Source organism: Geotrypetes seraphini, chromosome 6, assembly GCF_902459505.1.
Source record: "Geotrypetes seraphini chromosome 6, aGeoSer1.1, whole genome shotgun sequence".
In the NCBI taxonomy this organism is placed as follows: domain Eukaryota; kingdom Metazoa; phylum Chordata; class Amphibia; order Gymnophiona; family Dermophiidae; genus Geotrypetes; species Geotrypetes seraphini.
The window spans coordinates 169,524,875-169,543,761 of NC_047089.1; the positions used below are offsets into that span (position 1 = coordinate 169,524,875).

Below are 18,887 nucleotides of genomic sequence, written 5' to 3' on the forward strand. Positions count from 1 at the left end.
ATCAAACATATATCATCAATAAGTATTTGTAAAGTTATGCTTGATATTTATGTACAAAAAATAATTCACTGGAGCATGGTCCTGAAAGATTATGGCTGAGAACACTCTAGAATGCAGAGGTTATTGAAATATTAGGACAGATATGATAATAATACCTCTTGGCTCCACCTGCATCAGGAGAGACAATAATACAATTCTTCCATTCAGGAATGTTCTCTCTGATCCACTGCAACACTGCAGGCTCTGCATACAGGTTATCCACTGGAATATCAAAGAATCCCTGCACACCAAAAGAAAAAGGAAAAAAAAAGTTCAGCATATCGTGTTTTCCCATCACTTTACCTATACTGCTAAAATAAAACAGCCTTCAAACAAAACAAAGGGAAGATTAGGTACTTGCCTCGATATTCTTCTTTCTAGCAAATAAGCACATCATTCTTGAACCTGTGGGCTGTGTATCTATGATCACAAGATCTGGGGTAGAAAGCCTCATTTACATTTTTTCTGCTCCACCTCCCCTCACTCTGAGCTATCCTGTAACTCCTTAGTTTGTAGCAAAGCAGATGGTCAGCCCTAGAGAAAACATAACCAGGAGGGGTACAGGGATACTGATCTCTTCAAAATAGGAGAGGTTTACTCAATCCTTGACTTTTCTGGACAGAGGAAAGAAACAAGATATCCAGTAATATGGCCATGTCTGAGACAATAAGAATGCTAATGCACATCTGACAGGGCGGGCTTAAAGAATGACACGCCTATTTATGATTATCAAGGTAAGTACCTAATCTTCCCTTCTAGTGCAACCTGTGGGATGTATGAGGGGATGATGAAAAGTTCTCAACCCAACCAACTTCCTAAATTCTGAGCATTATTTTGCCACTCTGCAAAATAGAACAACACTCTTCAGGTAAATTGCCAATTTGCAGAATCGTAATGCTATGTTTTGACATTGTTTCAGATAATTGATTGAACCATGACAACAAAAAGTGTGGAATTTACAAGCTGTCATGAAGTTCCTGTTCCTGCAAAAGAAAACTCCAAGGAAATCCATGAATGTATGATGCAAACATTGAGCAACAAATGCCCATCATACTCCACAGTGAAGAAGTGGTCTGCAAACTTTCAGCATGGAGATTTCAAGACCGAAGATGCAGCAAGGTCTGGGATGCCTCAAATGGTGTCAACCATGTCTATGACCTGGTTTTGACAGACTGGCAAATATTAGCTAAAACAACTGCTGAGACACTACAGATATCCAGGGAAAGTGTTGGATATCCAGGGAAAGTGCTGGGTATGAAGAAGCCGTCAGCCAAGTGAGTGCCCAAATATTTACATGCTGACAAGAAACATCAAATGGACACTTCCAAGTTGATTTTGCAGCATTTTCAGCGAGATGGTGCCTACTTTTTGGAACGTCTAGTTAGTACTGTTTATGAAACCTGGTTACACCACTATAATCCTGAGACAAAACAATAGTCCATGAAATGGCTACATTCAGGTTTTCCAAGGCCAAGAAAATTCAAGACCCAAAAATCAGTAGGAAAGGTCAAGGCACAGTGTTTTGGGATAAGGAAGATGTTGTAATGACTATCTTCCAAGGGGACAAACAGTTAATGAAGAAAACTACTGTAAATTGCAGTGCCAATTAAAGGAGACATTGAAAGGAAAAAGGAGAGGGAATTTGCAGAAAGGAGTTCTCTTTTTACAAACAAATGCACCTGCTCACAAGGTTGGCAAAACGATGGATATTTTGATGCAGTTGGGGTTTCAGTGCATAGACCAGCGATGGCGAACCTATGGCATGCGTGCCAGCTGTGGCACGCGAAGGCCTTGCAGCTGGCACGCGGGAAGGTCCGCAATAGAGAGCTGCACGGGTCGCAGGGATCCCGTGGGGACGCCTCCGAGGGTCGCGGGGTTCCTGCGGGGCTGGATGTACTAAATCGTGCAGCTTTTCTCCCTACCTGCTCTGCTTCCGACGTCAGCGCCGGAAGTCTTCCCGCCCCGGGTGCAGCAAAGCCGGCCAGGTCCCCTTACTTTTGTGGAGCTAACCCGACCGACCGACAACAGCCCTGGTCCGACAAACCTCCCTGCCCTTAACCGCGAATCTAAATTACCTTCTTACAGCAGCTGTAAGAAGGAAATTTAGATTCGTGGTTAAGGGCAGGGAGGTTTGACAGACCGGGGCTGTTGTCGGTCACGGAAGCACCACAAAAGTAAGGGGAACCTGGCCGGCTGTGCTGCACCCGGGGCGGGAGAGAAGGAGGGGGGAGAAGGACGCTGAAAGCACTGGGGAAGACAAAGGGGTGAAGAAGGACGCTGAAAGGCCATGGGGAAGACGGGGTGGGGGGGAAGGACACTGAAAGCATTTGTGGAAGACAGAAGGGGGAGAAGGACGCTGACAGGACATGGGGAAGGGAGAAGGACGCTGAAAGCACTGGGGAAGACAAAGGGGTGAAGAAGGACGCTGAAAGGCCATGGGGAAGACGGGGTGGGGGGGGTAAGGACACTGAAAGCATTTGTGGAAGACAGAAGGGGGAGAAGGATGCTGACAGGACATGGGGAAGACGGGGGGGGGAGAAGGACGCTGAAAGCACTGGGGAAGGCAAAGGGGTGAAGAAGGAGCTGAAAGGACATGGGGAAGATGGGGGGTGGGGTGGAGAAGGACGCTGAAAGGACATGGGGAAGATGGGGGGTGGGGTGGAGAAGGATGCTGAAAGGCCATGGGGAAGACAGAAAGGGGAGAAGGACGCTGACAGGACATGGGGAATATGGGGGGGGAGAAGGACGCTGAAAGGAAATGGGGAAGAGAGAGTGGGGAGAAGACGCTGGCAGGGGAGAAGACAGAGATGCCAGACTATGGGGGGAGCGGAGGGAAGAAGATGGGTGCCAGACCAATTTGGAAGGGGGGAGAAAGGGAGAGGCACAGTAACAGAGCAAATGGAAGACGCAGAAGGAAGAGAGACAGTGGATGGAAGGAACTGAATGAGAACATGAGGAAAGCAGAAACCAGGCAACAAAGGTATGAAAAGAATTCTATTTCTTTTTTTCTTTTTTTTTTGCTTCAGGATAAAGTAGTATATTAGTTGTGTTGATAAAAATTTATAAACAAAAGAGGCTCTGGTAGAAACCCGTTTACAAAGTGTGTATTCTTCCCAATTAATATTTCCAAATTAATAAAGTCTTTTTGCTTATTTGTAAATAGGTTTCTACCAGAGCCTTTAATTCAGTAGCATAATTAAATGAAATAATTATTTCTGAAGTTTATAGGGACGTGCGGGGACGGAGGGGATTCCTCACGGGGACGGGCGGGGACTGAGGACATTCCTTGCGGGGACGGGTGGGGACGGAGGGATTCCTCACGGGGATGGGTGGGATTCCTCACGGGGACGGGTGAGACTTTGGCGGGGACGGGTGGGATTTCTGTCCCCGCGCAACTCTCTAGTCCGCAATTAAGATATGCGGCGCGGCGGGAGGCGAGTGTGCCGGTGTCTGCTTTGCAGCTCACCTGGCAACAGGGCCGGACTGGCCATTGGGAGGACCGGACATTGTCCCGGTGGGCCGCGGCCCATCCTCCTGTGCTGGCTGCAGTCCTGTGAGTGGATGTTTAGCCTGCCTGTCTTCCCCTTAGTATCCTATGAGCCAGGCAGTGTGTGAGGGGGAAGTTGGGGGAGGAAGAGAAGCTTCACACTGAGTCTGTCACAGGAACTCAGTGAGGCTGTAGTGTGACTCCACATGTGACATCTGTCTAATAATGTGCTCCTCTGTAAAAACCTCTGTATCTTCCATGGGGGACATGCTAAATTCGAGGAAATAAAAAAGCTGCTTATGATGATTGCATAGAGAAGTTCAGTAAGCTGAGAGGAGGGCTGGGCTCTCTGTGAACAACCAACACACTAATCCTCTGCGCTGTACCTTATGGAAAACTCAATATAGCAAAAAACAGTAAAGTGTATATGTGGCCCTTCACAGTGCTTTTGTAAACATCATAATAAAATAACAAAGGCTCCAATAATGAAAAATAAAAGTCCTTTTCCCATACACTCAGGTTACACAAGTCCGGTTTTCACCCGGACAGTATATTTTTTGACCAAAACGGATGTCTACAATTAGTAAAATTCCCCAATCACATATTTTTTTATGGGGACGGATTTGTATACAGCACTTCATTAGATTTTTTTTATTATACAAATTTTTCCTTTTTGTAGACTTGAAGTCTTGAACAAAGAAAATGAGTACAGCAAAAAAAGCAAAAACAGATAGTGGAAAACCATTCCAAGAGGCCTGGACAGAGTACATATGGAGTGATTGAACGCAGTGGGAAAGCATTGTGTATTATGTGTAATGAAAGTGTTGTGTCTCGCACATCTAGTGTCAAACGTCACTTTGAGACCAACCATAACAGTTTTGCTGAACTTGGTTTAGCTCAAAGAAAAGAGTTCCTTGTAGGAAAATTAAAGAAATATCACTCCCAGTCTCTTAGTTTTAGCAACTATCTTTCAAAAACTAATCATCTTACAGTTGCCAGCTTTCAAATTTCACTGTGCATGGCAAAACATGGTAAGCCCCTCTCTGATGGAGATTTTATCAAAAAGGCAATTTTGGCTGGGAGTAATTCACTCTTCCATGATTTCCAAAACAAGGATAAAATTGTGCAGCGCATCTTTGAGACCTGATGTTGTTACTCTTTTTATAAAAAAAATTTTTTTAATTTTTTCCAGTCTTCTTATGTGTTCTATTTTAATCTTATATTAAAATTTTTTAAATATTTTTTCAGGAATATTTTCTTTTTTAAATCTCTTCAGACTGGAAAATTTTTTTTTAAAAAAATAGTAACAACATCAGGTCCCTTGGCTGATGATTGGAGCAAGGAGTAATAAAACTACGCTGATCACTTTAGTCTGTGATACTACAACTGTGCGTAGGCTCCAACTCTGAGGCCTTTAGAGAATACCTGAAGAGAGTAAAAAAACTGGCTGAGAGATGCCAGATGCACTTTTCTGAATGAGTGGAGTTAAATGTATTTTGTGATACTAAATCTAGCAGCCATAGAAGCCATCTTGGATGCAGAGTCGGGCTTGGGCAGATACACCATATACTTTATTATGCCTAAAAGAGACTCTGAATACTGGAGGCCGATCCTGGATCTGAAGTCGGTTAATGCTGTTCTCAAAATACTTTTCTTCTCATAAAGAATGCAAAAAAATTTGATCATGTGACTCCATTACTTAAGGAAGCGCATTGGCTTCCAGTTGTTCACCGAATAACTTAAAAACTAAGTTTATTAACTTTTAAATTTCTTCTATATAAATCACCTTCTTTCATTTATAGAGTTTTGATTCCTTATACTCCATCTAGATCACTTAGATCTACCGACCAACATCTCTTGGCAGTTCCTTCCCTTAAATCTATAAATATACGATGACACTCTATTTTCTCTGTCACAGCCCCCCAAATGTGGAATTTACTCCCAATTTATATACGAGAAGAATTAAGTTTGAATAGATTTAAGAGCAAGCTAAAATGCTTTCTTTTTAAAGATGCATTTGACAGCTAATAAAACTAGAATGTTGGATTAGTTTAGGGCTCTCTACTGAGCCTTGTGCTTCAAATTCTCTGTTACTTATTATTTTTCCCCCTCCGTTGTTGTTCTTCCCTTATATGTTTCCTTTACTATCTTTTAAACTTGTATTTCTTTCCCCATTCCCTTCTTCTTGAGTCATGTTTTGTCTTGTGAGTTATATTCATATTGTCTGTTTCCCTTGAACTACTGTAATTTAATATTTTAATATTTTGTACATCGCTTAGAATGTGGAATAAGCGATTAATCAAATACTTAATAAACTTGGTTTGGACATCTAAATCTCACCTAAAACCTGATTCTCTAAAGGACGCCTAAAAAGTTGGATGCCTAAACAGTGCTGAACTCTGCTAAGCACAATTCTACAAGGGACGCCTAACTTAGGCACCTAAACGGCGCCTAACTTTAGACACATTTTGCAGAATCAGGGCCTCAGTGTGCATTTGTTTCACCCACATGAGTTATCTTAGGTGAACTGCCAACACTGACTGGTCCAAAAAAACTTGAAAAAAAGTAAAAACAAAAATGGGCAAAAGTCAGATTTTAAATCTATTGTGGTAATTCTTAAAATACAGTATATGGATAATAGGAGCATTGTGATTTTTTTTTTCTTTTTTACATTTTTTGGGGAATTAACTCTCCTGTTAAAGTTTTTCTTAAAGACCTGTAAACTGCAGTCAGAATTAAAGTACTGTATCTTAACTCAAGAAGGTATGAGCACTGCACTATACCTACCTGTATTTGAGAAGCATGCAGATCCATGGTGATAATGTGGTCAGCCCCAGCAACTGAGAGCATATTTGCAACCAGTTTCGCAGAAATTGGAGCACGGCTCTGGGAAAAAACCCAAAACAAAACATGTTATACAAAATATATCTACCACTGCATAGTCCTAAAAGCCCTGCTTCCCAGTTGCAAAGCCATGCTTACAACCAAATAAAACCGGGGGACCTTCCTACCCCCCCCCCTAGGAGGAACAGAATAATGATGTGCCTATGGAGAGTTCACCTAGGTCAGTGGTCTTCTCTAATTTTTAAATGAGGGTCATTTTGGGTCCAAAAGGGCTGAAAGAGAGCAGACAAATATCTTCCTTATTAGAGCTATGACACCAATAATGTTTCTCAACATTCAGTCCTATCAGAACACCTGGCCTTAGTCACATAAGTAGAATACAGATAAATCCTAAGCAGATACAGGACCAAACTAAAAGTACTAATATACAAAAACAAAACCCTAAGATGCCAGACTCTGCATGCACTGTAATGCCAGAGAAGTAGAGAGAAATGCATTATTCCTTAACAGGACAAAATATAGACAGCAGATATAAATTCTCAAAACTGACATATTTCAATCATTAAATAAAAAATAAAATCATTTTCCTACCTTTGTTGTCTGATGATTTTATTTTTCTAATCAGCTTTTCCCCATCTTTTGAGACATTCTAAAGAAACGGATAGGAATTTCTTACTATCATTTTCCAGCATGCATCCATTCCCCATGAAGGCAAATATTCCTTTTGAACAATTTTTGCGTTATCGACATATTTGTGGCTCTAAACAAATATTTTTGGATAAATTAATTAAACTGTAAAAAATTGACAGTTCGGGGATACCCAGCAGCAATTGTGAAGAGGGCATGTAAACGAGCATTGCAAAATCCTAGGAAGAAATTAAGTATAAAGAATTTAGGCAAGATAAGGATGTATTACTGCCTTTTGTGATGAAATACACTAATACATCCCCTTTTTTCTATGTTGAAAGTAAATCCTTGTTTTGAACAATCCACTATACATTTTTCTTTTCAACGAAATAGTAATTTAAGTGACATTCTTAGGCTGAATGTTTTGCCATCAGAAAAGGGGATGATGGTCGATAAACTGTGTAGGCACTACAAGTGTGGACATTGTTCTATGTGTCTACTGATTTTGGAAATACAGACATACGAGCATCCTAATACACACGAGAAGTATCAACTGAGGGGACATACTAGATGTGTATCAAGTGGGGTTATCTATATTGTTCAATGCCACTGCCCACTGGTATATGTGGGAAAAACATCAAGGATATTTAAAATTCATTTACAAGAATATTGGTCCTATATACAGACAGGTAGAATTGAAGAACCGCTGGTAATTAATTGTCAGGAAATTCATCATGAGTTCCGTTCATTAAGATGTTCAGTTCACTCTGCTGTATTGAAGAAGTGTCATCAATCAATGAGATGTGGGAATTGGCGCCGCTATCTGCGGCAGCATGAGCAACGCTGGATATATTTGCCCCTTACATTAAGCTCGAACGGGTTGAATACCCATGTTGTTTGTTTTACTGACTGTGCAATGATTGGTAGATCATGACATCGCAAGAGCTGGAGTGTGTATGAGGAAGTAGGCAGAGCAGTAAGATTAGAGGACGTGTTATCTTCTCAGCATCCTGAATCCCTGAAGCCATTTTGAAAAAACTTGAAATGTAGTCAGCTGGAATAAGATAGCATGGTTAAAGTGGTAATGTGAAACCCCTTATACAGCCTTTGGCAAAACAGGGATTCCCTGTCGGGTGTATAGAGCTGTGAAGAAACCGGAGAGGAAGAGCAGCCAGCAGGAGTGGATGGCTTGGTGGTAGATGACTGATGTGGAAGTGAAGCCCTGATGAGGCAGCAATCCAGCAACACAGCTAATTTATAAAGTCTTATGCTTTCATATATTGCAGTCACTGCAGAAGCTGGGAAATTTATATTTAATTATTTATTCATTCAATTTTCTATACCGTTCTCCCAAGGGAGATCAAAATGATTTACATGAATTTATTCAATTTATATTGACTGAAGTAACTGTAGTCCTGATCATGTAACAGAAATATTTAAAGTTTGCTCTTCTTCATAAAAAGGGGAGGTGAATAATTTAAAGAGAGGCTATTGATATCAAGAAAAAGGAAGACTTGACTTTGGGATGAGAATATTATAAGTTTAGAACCTGAATCAACACTGGAACATTGTTTGTTGAAAATTTTGTGGAAGTGGAGGGTTTTTTTTTAGACCCATGAAGCATAACCAAGGTCTTTTTCTCCAGTTTTTTTTCTTTTTTCTTTGGACTCTCCTCTATATTTTTATAACTGTTGTTTGGTCTCTGCATTTGGCTAGGCCCCAGGGGCATCAGTTCTTCTCTAATAGAGCCTTGGCACATTTTTTAATTATAATTTGTGGTTTTGTTAATGTGCTTCTCATCTTAATTGAAACCACCCATTATTATTGTGATGCTCAATTTGTTAAGCTCCCTAATTTCTGATAACATCTGTTCATCCTGGTCAGGTGGATGGTAGTACACTATCACTATGCTTTTCCCCTTCACACATGGAATTACCTATAGGGATTCCAAGGTATGTTTCTGCTCCTGTAGAATTTTCAGTCTATTCAATTCAAGGCCCTCCTTAACATATAATGCTGAACCTCCACCAATTTGATCCATCCTATCATGGTGATATAGTTTGTATCCTGGTATGACAGAGACCCCACTGGTTATCTTCCTTCCACCAGGTCTCAGAGATGCCAATTAGGGGTGTTCAATAATTTATCTACCCGAGTATGAAAGAAAGTAGCAAGCATACTGAAACAGGTCTGTGCATGTTGCGACATGTCTTAAGATTACTTATGCACAGTTATGGCTCAGTGCGAGTCTAACATTCCAAAAGGCAGTATGTCAGGAGAGTCCTTGCGTGAATCAAGTAAGAAGCTGCTAGATTTGGAGCACTGTTCAGTGATAAAATTTCTCACTAAAGAAGGGAATAAGCCAAAGGAGATCCATGAACGCATGACTGCAGTTTATGGTGAGTCTGCCCCATCATCCTACAAAGTAAAATTATGGAGCAAGCAGTTTTAAGTGGGGTAGAGTCCAATGAAGATGACTTCACACAGGATGGCTGTGGAAGCAACTTCCACAGAAATATGCAAGAAAGTCGAGGATTTAATTTTGTCAGACAGACAAATTAAGGTTTCCCAAACAGCTAAAGAAATGAGCATCTCGGCAAGTACAGTTTGGAAAATAATTCATGAAAAGTTGGGCATGTCCAAGGTTAGTGCAAGATGGGTTCTAAGAATGCTGACGCCATGTCAGAAGGCTTCAAGGCTCCAGTGCTGTCAGAACTTGGAGATGCTCTGTGAAGACCAAGTGAATTTTTTTCATCGTTTGGTGACTGGAGATGAGATTTGGGTCTATCACAGAGATCCTGAGTCCAAAATGGAGTCAATGCAGTGGAACCCAAATCATCCCCCACCCCAAAAAAGCTCAAAACAGAAAAATCTACAGGCAAAATCATGGCAACCATCTTCTGGGATGATGAAGGACTTTTGCTTCTGGAGTTAATGTCATACAATAGTGTTTCTCAACACACGGTACGCTTACCCTTAGGGGTACGCGCCACTGCGTGGGTCTCCTGCCTGCCTTCCTCCTTAATTGTGGGTCTCCCACCCCCTTTCTCTTCAATCACTGCTGCTGAAGCTGACCCAAAGGCTTCCTACTGGTATCAGAGCTGAAATTGGAGGGAAGAGTTTGGGTTAGCTGCCTTCAGCTGCATTCATTTACAGGGACGCGGGCAGTGGCTCTTGCACATTGCTGAACAGGAAACCTTCCCTCCGATGTCAGTGAGAAGGCTTGTGGATCAGCCATGTGCAGCGTACGAGAGTCACTGCCTGCGTCCCTGCAAACAAGTGCAACTGAAGGCAGGAAGGAGAAGCCCAGCTGGACGGCCCTGAAGGGAGAGAGTGCGGCCTTGGAGTGAGCAAGTAAGGGAGAGAGGGGACAAAGGGAGAATTGAGAGGGGGAGGAGTAAGAATTTGGGACAAAGGATGGAAGGCAGGGGGCATGAACTTGGGACACAAGAGAGGGAGGGAGGGAAGGAAATGAAAAGGAGAATTGTTGGGCATTGATGTGTATGAGAGGGAAAGAAAGAAAGAGGAAATTTGGGGAGAGGGAGTCGTGAAGCAGAGATGAATGGGGAAGAGAAGGATTGGAGGGAGAAATGTTGGATATTGTGGTGGAGAGGGAACAGAGGGACAGATTGAAGGGGATGCAAGAGGGAGGAATATTGGACATAGTGTTGGAGGGAGAGATGTGGCATTGTGCTGGAGAGGGGTGATAGAAAGAGAAATGCTGGGCTTGGGGCTGGTGGGCAGTGGTGAAAAATGCTGCACATGATCCAGGGAATGAGAGAGGGAGAAATGTTGGATTTGGCAGTAGAGGGAGTGAGAGAGATGTACCCTGGATCTCTGTCTCTCTTTCCCCACTCCCTTTGCAGCAAAGGAAGGAATGAGAGAAGGATAGTGAGAGAGAGAGAGACATGTTGCCAATGGGGGTAGAGGAAAGAGGAAGAAAAGATGGACTCATGGAGGGACAGAGAGAGATATTGGTTGGAGAAGGGAATGAGGTCCGGAGGAGAGGAAGCGTGTAGGAGGCAGAAAGAAAAAAATATTGAATGCACAGTCAGAAGGAAGTGCAACCAGAGACTAATGAAATCACCAGAAACAAAAGGTAGGAAAAATGATTTTATTTTCAATTTAGTGATCGAAATGTGTCAGTTTTGAGAATTTATATCTGCTGTCTATATTTTGCACTATATTTGTTGCTAAGATGACACTGTATATTTTAAAGTCATCTGCCTTGACCTTTTTGGAAAAAAAAAAAAAAAGTAATAATTAATATTTTCTTTCCATATATGTTCTTTAATCTTGTGGTTACCTTTATGTATTCTTAATAAGATTATGTTGTGTGTATATGAAAAATGAATAGAAGAAATTGCATTACAATTAGTACTATTGGGTCATTCCATGTCAAGAGGACCAGGAGCCCACGCTCAATCCCCTTGAAATCCAACCAAATTTTACAGGGGTATTGACAAGACTTTCAAATGAAACTCTGCAAAATTTTTTTGATCTATCTCAATTTGGTCAGGAGCTAGGGGTGGTTGAACAAAAGCAATCAATCCACTCCAATGCCTCGTGTGACCTAAATTGCCAACTTTGCTTCAGCACTGCGGCAGAAGGAAACTACCTAGGAGTCTGAAATTTTGCAGTTTGGTAAAACACATTGGGGCAAGTTTCTGTGCCAAGTATGAAATCTTTTGCAAACGTGCTTCCATTTGTACAGGTCAGCAAAGTAGGCAAAAAATTAACGAATAAAAATTTTTGGCACAGTTTGGCTCCATAATGCTGCTGGTAAGTAAGTCAGCTGAGGGTACAACTTTACCAGCAGACATTTACCATGAGGTACTTCCAAGATTCGCAATATGAGCTTTTACAGTCAAGTGAAGCTGAAGATATGACCATCCAAAAAAAGGAGAAATTAGGTTCTTACCTGCTAATTTACTTTCTTTTAGCTTCTCCAGACCAGTAGAGGTTAACTTTACGATTGGGTATATATCTAATCATGACCAGCAGGTGGAGACTGAAAACAAAACTTTGGGACAGTATATCCTAGCCCCTCCTCTCTATTTCCCTCAGTCTGCCGAATAGCCAAGCAGAACCAAGAACTGGAAAACAACAGAGAGAAAAAACAATACTCCGAAAGGAGTAACAAATAACATACCCAAAAATGCTGTTGGAAAATGCAGAGGAGAAATTCCCGAAGGAAGAAGGTCCCCACAGCTCGCCAGCTAAGCCAGCCGAGCCACAGCCGCTGTTCTTCAATTCTCCCCGGCCCTAGAAAAATACTAGAACCCGCAGCAAAAACCAAAAACTGCCCGCGCAACAGCCCCAACAACAACAACAACAGACAGGGTGGGGACCTCTACTGGTCTGGAGAAGCTAAAAGAAAGTAAATTAGCAGGTAAGAACCTAATTTCTCCTTCTTTAGCACTCTCCAGACCAGTAGAGGTTAACTTTACGATTGGGACGTACCAAAGCAGTCCCTCTCACGGGCGGGACCCCCGAAGGGCCGATACCAGAACACGCTCACCGAACACCGCGTCCCGACGCGCCTGAACATCTACCCGATAATGCCGAACAAATGAATGCAAGGAGGACCAAACCGCAGCCTTACAAATATCCACCGGAGGCACGAGCGACGACTCAGCCCAAGAAGCCGCCTGACCCCTAGTGGAATGAGCCTTGAGAAACTCCGGAACCGGCTTCTGACTCAGAAGATAAGCGGAAGCAATCATCTCCTTGATCCAACGCGCAATAGTAGCCTTAGAAGCGCCAGCCCCCCGACGAGGACCCGCCAGAAGCACAAAGAGATGATCGGAGCTCCGAAAATCCCGGGTCCGCTGCACATAAGCATGGAGGACCCGACCGACATCCAACTTGCGCAGCTGTCGTTGCTCAGAAGAACCCTCCCGACTACCCAAGACCGGGAGGACCACCGATTGATTGACATGAAAAGGAGAAACTACCTTCGGCAGAAAGGAAGGAACAGGCCGCAAAACAACCCGCTCCTTCGAAAACTCCAGGAAGGGAGCCCTACAAGAGAAAGCCTGTAGCTCAGACACCCGTCTAGCGGAAGTAATGGCCACCAAAAAGACCGACTTCAGCGTAAGGTCCTTCAACGAACAGCCATCCAACGGCTCGAAAGGAGGGCGCACTAGAACAGAGAGAACCAGATTGAGATCCCAAGAGGGAATCGAGGGCCTTATGGGAGGCCTGATCAACTTGGCCGCCCTAAGAAAGCGAATCACATCAGGAATGGCTGACAAACGCTGACCTGTCACCAGCCCCCGAAAAGCCGACAGGGCCGCCAGATGAACCCGAAGAGAAGACCAGGCCAGGCCCCTATCCAGGCCATCCTGCAAAAACTCTAGAATGTTAGGCAGAGAAGCGCGAAAGGAGACCACTCCCCGCGCTCGGCACCATTCCTCAAAAAGACGCCAAACCCGTACATAAGCCCGAGAGGTAGAAAGCCTCCGGGACCCCAAAAGTGTAGAGATCACCTTGTCGGAATATCCCTTCTTACTCAGGCGGCCCCTTTCAAGAGCCAAGCCGTAAGACAAAAGGGAGACGGGTCGAACATGGGAATGGGACCCTGCGTCAGAAGATCGCACTCGAGAGGCAGAGGAAGAGGATCCGCCACCAGATGCCTCACCAGATCCGCATACCACGGACGACGAGGCCAATCCGGAGCCACCAAGACCACCAGCCCCGGATGGCGAACAATGCGAAGCAGTACTCTGCCCACTAATGGCCAAGGAGGGAACACATACAACAGCCCCTCCGTTGGCCACGGTTGGACCAGAGCATCCAGACCCTCGGCCAGACCGTCCCTGCGACGACTGAAGAAGCGGGGTACTTTGGCGTTGCCACTTGTAGCCATCAGATCCATCAGGGGCTGCCCCCAAGCACGCACTAGCAACTGAAACGCCTCGGCGCCGAGACACCACTCTCCCGGATCCAAGAAGTGACGACTGAGGAAGTCCGCCTGAACGTTTTCTACCCCGGCAATGTGAGAGGCCGAGAGGTCCAGAAGATGCGACTCCGCCCAAACCATGAGCCGAGCCGCCTCCTGCGCCACCAGAGTGCTCTTGGTGCCCCCCTGACGATTGACATAAGCCACCGCCGTGGCATTGTCCGACAGGACTCTGACCGACTTGCCCAACAAAAGGGAGTGGAAAGCCAACAGCGCCAGCCGGACCGCCCTGGTCTCCAACACGTTGATCGACCAGGAGGCCTCCTCCGTGGACCAGGTTCCCTGAGCTGAGTGACCCAGACACTGGGCCCCCCAACCCAGGAGACTCGCATCCGTAAGGAGCACCGTCCACTGCGGAAGATCCAGACCCACCCCCTGAACTAGGTGAGGGGTCCGGAGCCACCAACGCAGACTGCAGCGCGCCAAGCCTCGCAGGGGAACCGGAACATCCATCCCGTGCCTCTGGGGAGACCACCTCCGGAGCAGAGCATACTGGAGAGGACGCATGTGGGCCCGCGCCCACCTCACCACGTCCAGGGACGCCGCCATCGACCCCAGGACCTGGAGGAAATCTCGCGCCCGAGGACACCGGGACGCCAAAAGCAGGCGAATCTGAGACTGCAATTTGCTCACCCGGGCCTCTGGGAGGAAGACCCTCCCCAAGGAGGTGTCGAACAGCACCCCGAGGTACTCCAGACGCTGAGCCGGAACCAACCGACTCTTGGAAAGGTTGACCACCCAGCCCAGCGACCGGAGAAACTCCACCACCCGAGCCGTAACCCGGGAGCTTTCCTGCAACGACTTGGCCCGAATTAACCAGTCGTCCAGGTAGGGGTGTACCAGGATGCCCTCCGACCGCAAGGCTGCCGCGACGACCACCATCACCTTGGTGAACGTCCGGGGAGCCGTGGCCAGCCCAAAGGGAAGCGCACAGAACTGATAGTGCCGACCCAAGATCGCAAAGCGCAGGAAACGCTGATGAGAGGTCCGAATAGGAACATGCAAGTAGGCCTCCGTCAGATCGAGAGAAGTGAGAAACTCCCCCGGCTGAACCGCCAGAATGACCGACCGCAGCGTTTCCATACGGAAAGAGGGAACCTTGAGAGCCCTGTTGACCCCTTTCAAATCGAGGATGGGCCGAAAAGTCCCCTCCTTCTTGGGCACCACAAAGTAAATGGAGTACCTGCCCGTGCCCCACTCCGGGGGGGGCACTGGAACTACTGCCCTGAGATCTAGCAAGCGCTGAAGGGTCTGGCGAAACGCCAGCGTCTTCCCAGGAGTCTGACACGGAGAAGCGAGGAAAAAATCCGGCAGAGAGCGGGCGAACTCCAGGGCATAACCGTCCCGCACCACCTCCAGGACCCACTGATCGGACGTGATCTCGGCCCATTTGGGAAAAAAGTCGCGCAGCCGGGCCCCCACCGGAACCAAGGGGGGCGCCGGCAAGGCGTCATTGTGCAGGACGGGAAGCGGGGGAACCGGCGGAGGGATTCCCTGCCCCCCGACGGGCCCCCCGAAAGGGCTGCATGCGCTGGAAGAACCGACCCCGGGAAAACCCCGGAGACTGGAAAGAAGCAGCCCCACGCCCAGGGCGATACTTGCGAAATTCCCGCAAACGCCCCCGGGCCGCACCACCCCGAGACGCCGGGCGGGCACGGTCCTCCGGCAAACGGGGAACTTTCGAGTCCGACAGAGTCTGAATCAACTTATCCAAGTCCTCTCCAAATAAAAACGACCCCCGAAAGGGAAATTTAGTAAGCTTAGCTTTGGACGCAGCATCCGCCGCCCAAGCGCGCAGCCACAACACACGCCTTGCGGCCACGCCAAAAGCCATGGACTTAGCCGAGATCCGCACCAAGTCATACAGAGCATCCGAGAGGAATGAGGCAGCCATCTCAATCTTCGCTACCTCCTGATCCACCAGAGACCAGTCGTCAGACTCTCGATCCAAGACCCGCTCCGCCCACCGAAACACGGCGCGAGCGACCAGTCCCCCACAAATAGCCGCCTGGACCCCAAAGGCAGAGACTTGAAAATTTTGCTTAAGGATGGTCTCCAATTTGCGCTCCTCAGAGTCCCGCAAGGCAGAACCGCCCTCAACAGGCACGGTATGCCGCTTGGAAATAGCCGAGACCACCGCATCCACGACTGGCGAAGCTAACGTAGCCCGATCCCCTTCAGGAATGGGATACAGGCGAGCCATGCTGCGCGCCAGCCGAAACGGCGTCTCCGGCGTTTTCCACTGCTCAAGAATAATATCCCGAATATCCTGATGCATAGGAAAAGAGCGGGAAACGGAACGGATCCCTCGTAACAGAGGGTCCCCCACACGCGGAGTCTCCGGCGGCGCGTCCTCAAAACGCAAAGCCGAAGAAACCTGTTGAATAAGGTCAGGCAGCTCATCTCTCTGAAAAAGGCGCACCACGGACGCCTCGTCACTGGAGAACGGGAAACCCGACAACCCGCCGCCAGCTTCCGTCCCCTCCAGAGGGTCCTGGAATTCCTCAGAAGGGTCCAGGTCCTCCTCCAGACCGACACGTTCCTCCGACCACAAATCCTCGTCCCACGACACCCGCGGACGCTTGGACAAGAGAGGCGGCGGAGGGGACGTCACGTCAGACGAGAGAGGCAAAGCCGCAGGGAGCGCGGAGGAAACCCCACCCCCCGAGACCCCCTGGGCGCAACCGGGACCCCCAGCCGCCTGAAAATAGGCTTTGCATAATGAAAAGAAAAAATCAGGGGAAAAACCCCCCGAGGGTCCCAAGGGACTCCCTGCCACAGCAGGGGACCCAGCAGAAACCTGCCCCTGCTTAGCCAAAACAGGGGGAAGGTCACCTGAGGTGGAAGACAAAATGGAGGGGCCAGACAGAGAAGATGGCGTCTTTCCCGCCAAAACAGCTCCCTCCATAGCCTGCAGCGGCTGAGAGACCTGAATAGTCTCAGCCGCTAAAACAGGCAAGCCGGCATCAGCTGTCAAAATATCAGCTGAGAGGGAATCCTCTAAAACCCGACCGTCGGCGGCTCGGGGAATCCCTCCGTGGGCGGACGGAGAAGACCGGGCTTCTCCACCGTTCCCTGCCGACTCGCGAGGCACCATCGGCGGGGCGCTCTGGGCGCCTGCAGCCGCTGCCGACGGAGCTCCTCCACCGCACCGGCCTGAACACCGCTTGCACAGGCCGGCCGCGAGTGCCTCGCGTCTGGAGCACAATGAGCACTTTTTCCCTTTAGAAGTGCTCATTGCTCCATACGCGACCTAGCTGTAAAAAAGTGCCGGTTAGTTGAAAAAATACAGTAAAATACAGTTTTTCTTAAAGGGATACAACCCTCCAGACCAGCACTACCTCAGGATTTTTTTTTTTTTTTTTTTTTACAGAACAGACTCCACAGGCTCTCGAAGCAATATGCCTTGCTTGATTTAGGGGGCAAGGCTTACTGCTGAGGCTCCTCTAAAAAAATATGGGGAGGTGGAGGAAGTGGGGGGAGGGACCCCGCTCGTGACCCGCCGGGTTTGACACCCCCGAGGTCGGACGAACCCCCAAACAGAGTCCGTCCAAGCTCCGTCCGGCTAAAAACAGGGACAATAAACCTCTAAACAAATTCCAACAGCCCTACCAAGGGAGATGGGTACAGATCACTCAACACCTGCTGGAGACTGAAAGAAGACTGAGGGAAATAGAGAGGAGGGGCTAGGATATACTGTCCCAAAGTTTTGTTTTCAGTCTCCACCTGCTGGTCATGATTAGATATATACCCAATCGTAAAGTTAACCTCTACTGGTCTGGAGAGTGCTAAAGAATATGGCTTTATGCATTTATGCAATTTTTCACTGTTTTTCAGATTCAAGTATCTCTAAATGTGTAGGTTTTTTGTTTTTTTTTAATATCATTTGAAAGAGCATTTTTTTGCTACAGAAGCTATCCTGTTTCATCTTGGACCCGACCTTTCTTTGGTGAGAATTAAAGCTTCAAAGATAAGCATTAATTATATATGCGAATGAATGTTTAATATTGAAAAGAGGCATATTTAACACAAACCATGTTGTATGCAAATGAACAAGGTACATGAAGTTTCACAGTTAAGTGCAGATTGTTACTGTTTTATGATCCCCCTTCCCTGTATTCATGCATTTTCATATACCTACTGCCACTGGTCGTGAAGATCATGACAAGTGTATTATACACTGAGACCACATATTTATCAGTTATTGATCCATTGTCTGAAAGACATTCCCAATAGTCAGATAATACCATAAAATGTCTAAGCTTTATTAAAGACAAAACAGAAAATTACAAAAATCACATTTATTTAAAGTGCGCATACATACTGACAACGATCAAGAAATCGCATAAATTCAACTTTTAACTCAGTTTCTTGCACATGGTTTTGAAAATCTGGTCAATGTTTGCCAAAATAGGTTGTGGATAAGTCTACTGTCTGCCTGATGAAGTAGTCATAGGTGCATTAATATGCTGTTCGGGGATCCAGCATATGTGATCCAGCAGTGAAATGACTGTGGAGGACCTTGTGGATGCAAAAAATTAACCAGGATGTCGCATTCTTCCATTGAAATTTCACATACATGACCAATCCACCAAGAATTGTCTATATGCAAGCTAAGTATTGTCCAGGTTGAAAGCTGGATGCTTGAAAGGTAGGGACATGTTCAGGATCAGTATCAGACTCTAAGACATTGGCAATGAATGAGCAATGGAGTCACTTGAAATTTTGCTAATGCAGAGTCTAGCAGTGTCTATGGACTTAAATTGGTGATTTTCTCTTGTTCCAGCCACTGTGTGGCCCATACTAAACCTTTGCTCCTGAACAGGTCTTATTGCTTCAATATCTTCCTTAGCAATAAAGAAAAATTTGATTCCCGAGACAGATTTATCACAGAATTCAAATAGATCCCTTGGTGTCAAAATTTTG

At 46.2% G+C, this 18,887-nt stretch overlaps 1 protein-coding gene across 1 annotated transcript in view; it reads right to left on the reverse strand.

Annotated features, from left to right (window-relative positions):
• The window catches only part of PRPS2 (phosphoribosyl pyrophosphate synthetase 2), a 101,456-nt gene that overhangs the window by 40,083 nt on the left and 42,486 nt on the right, over nt 1–18,887 (reverse strand). Inside the window, exons 3-4 of the mRNA XM_033949809.1 lie at nt 6,314–6,412; nt 156–280 (exon numbers count right to left, since the gene is read on the reverse strand). Coding sequence (XP_033805700.1) covers nt 156–280; nt 6,314–6,412 — 224 coding nt within the window. The remainder of the gene's footprint in view (nt 1–155; nt 281–6,313; nt 6,413–18,887) is intronic.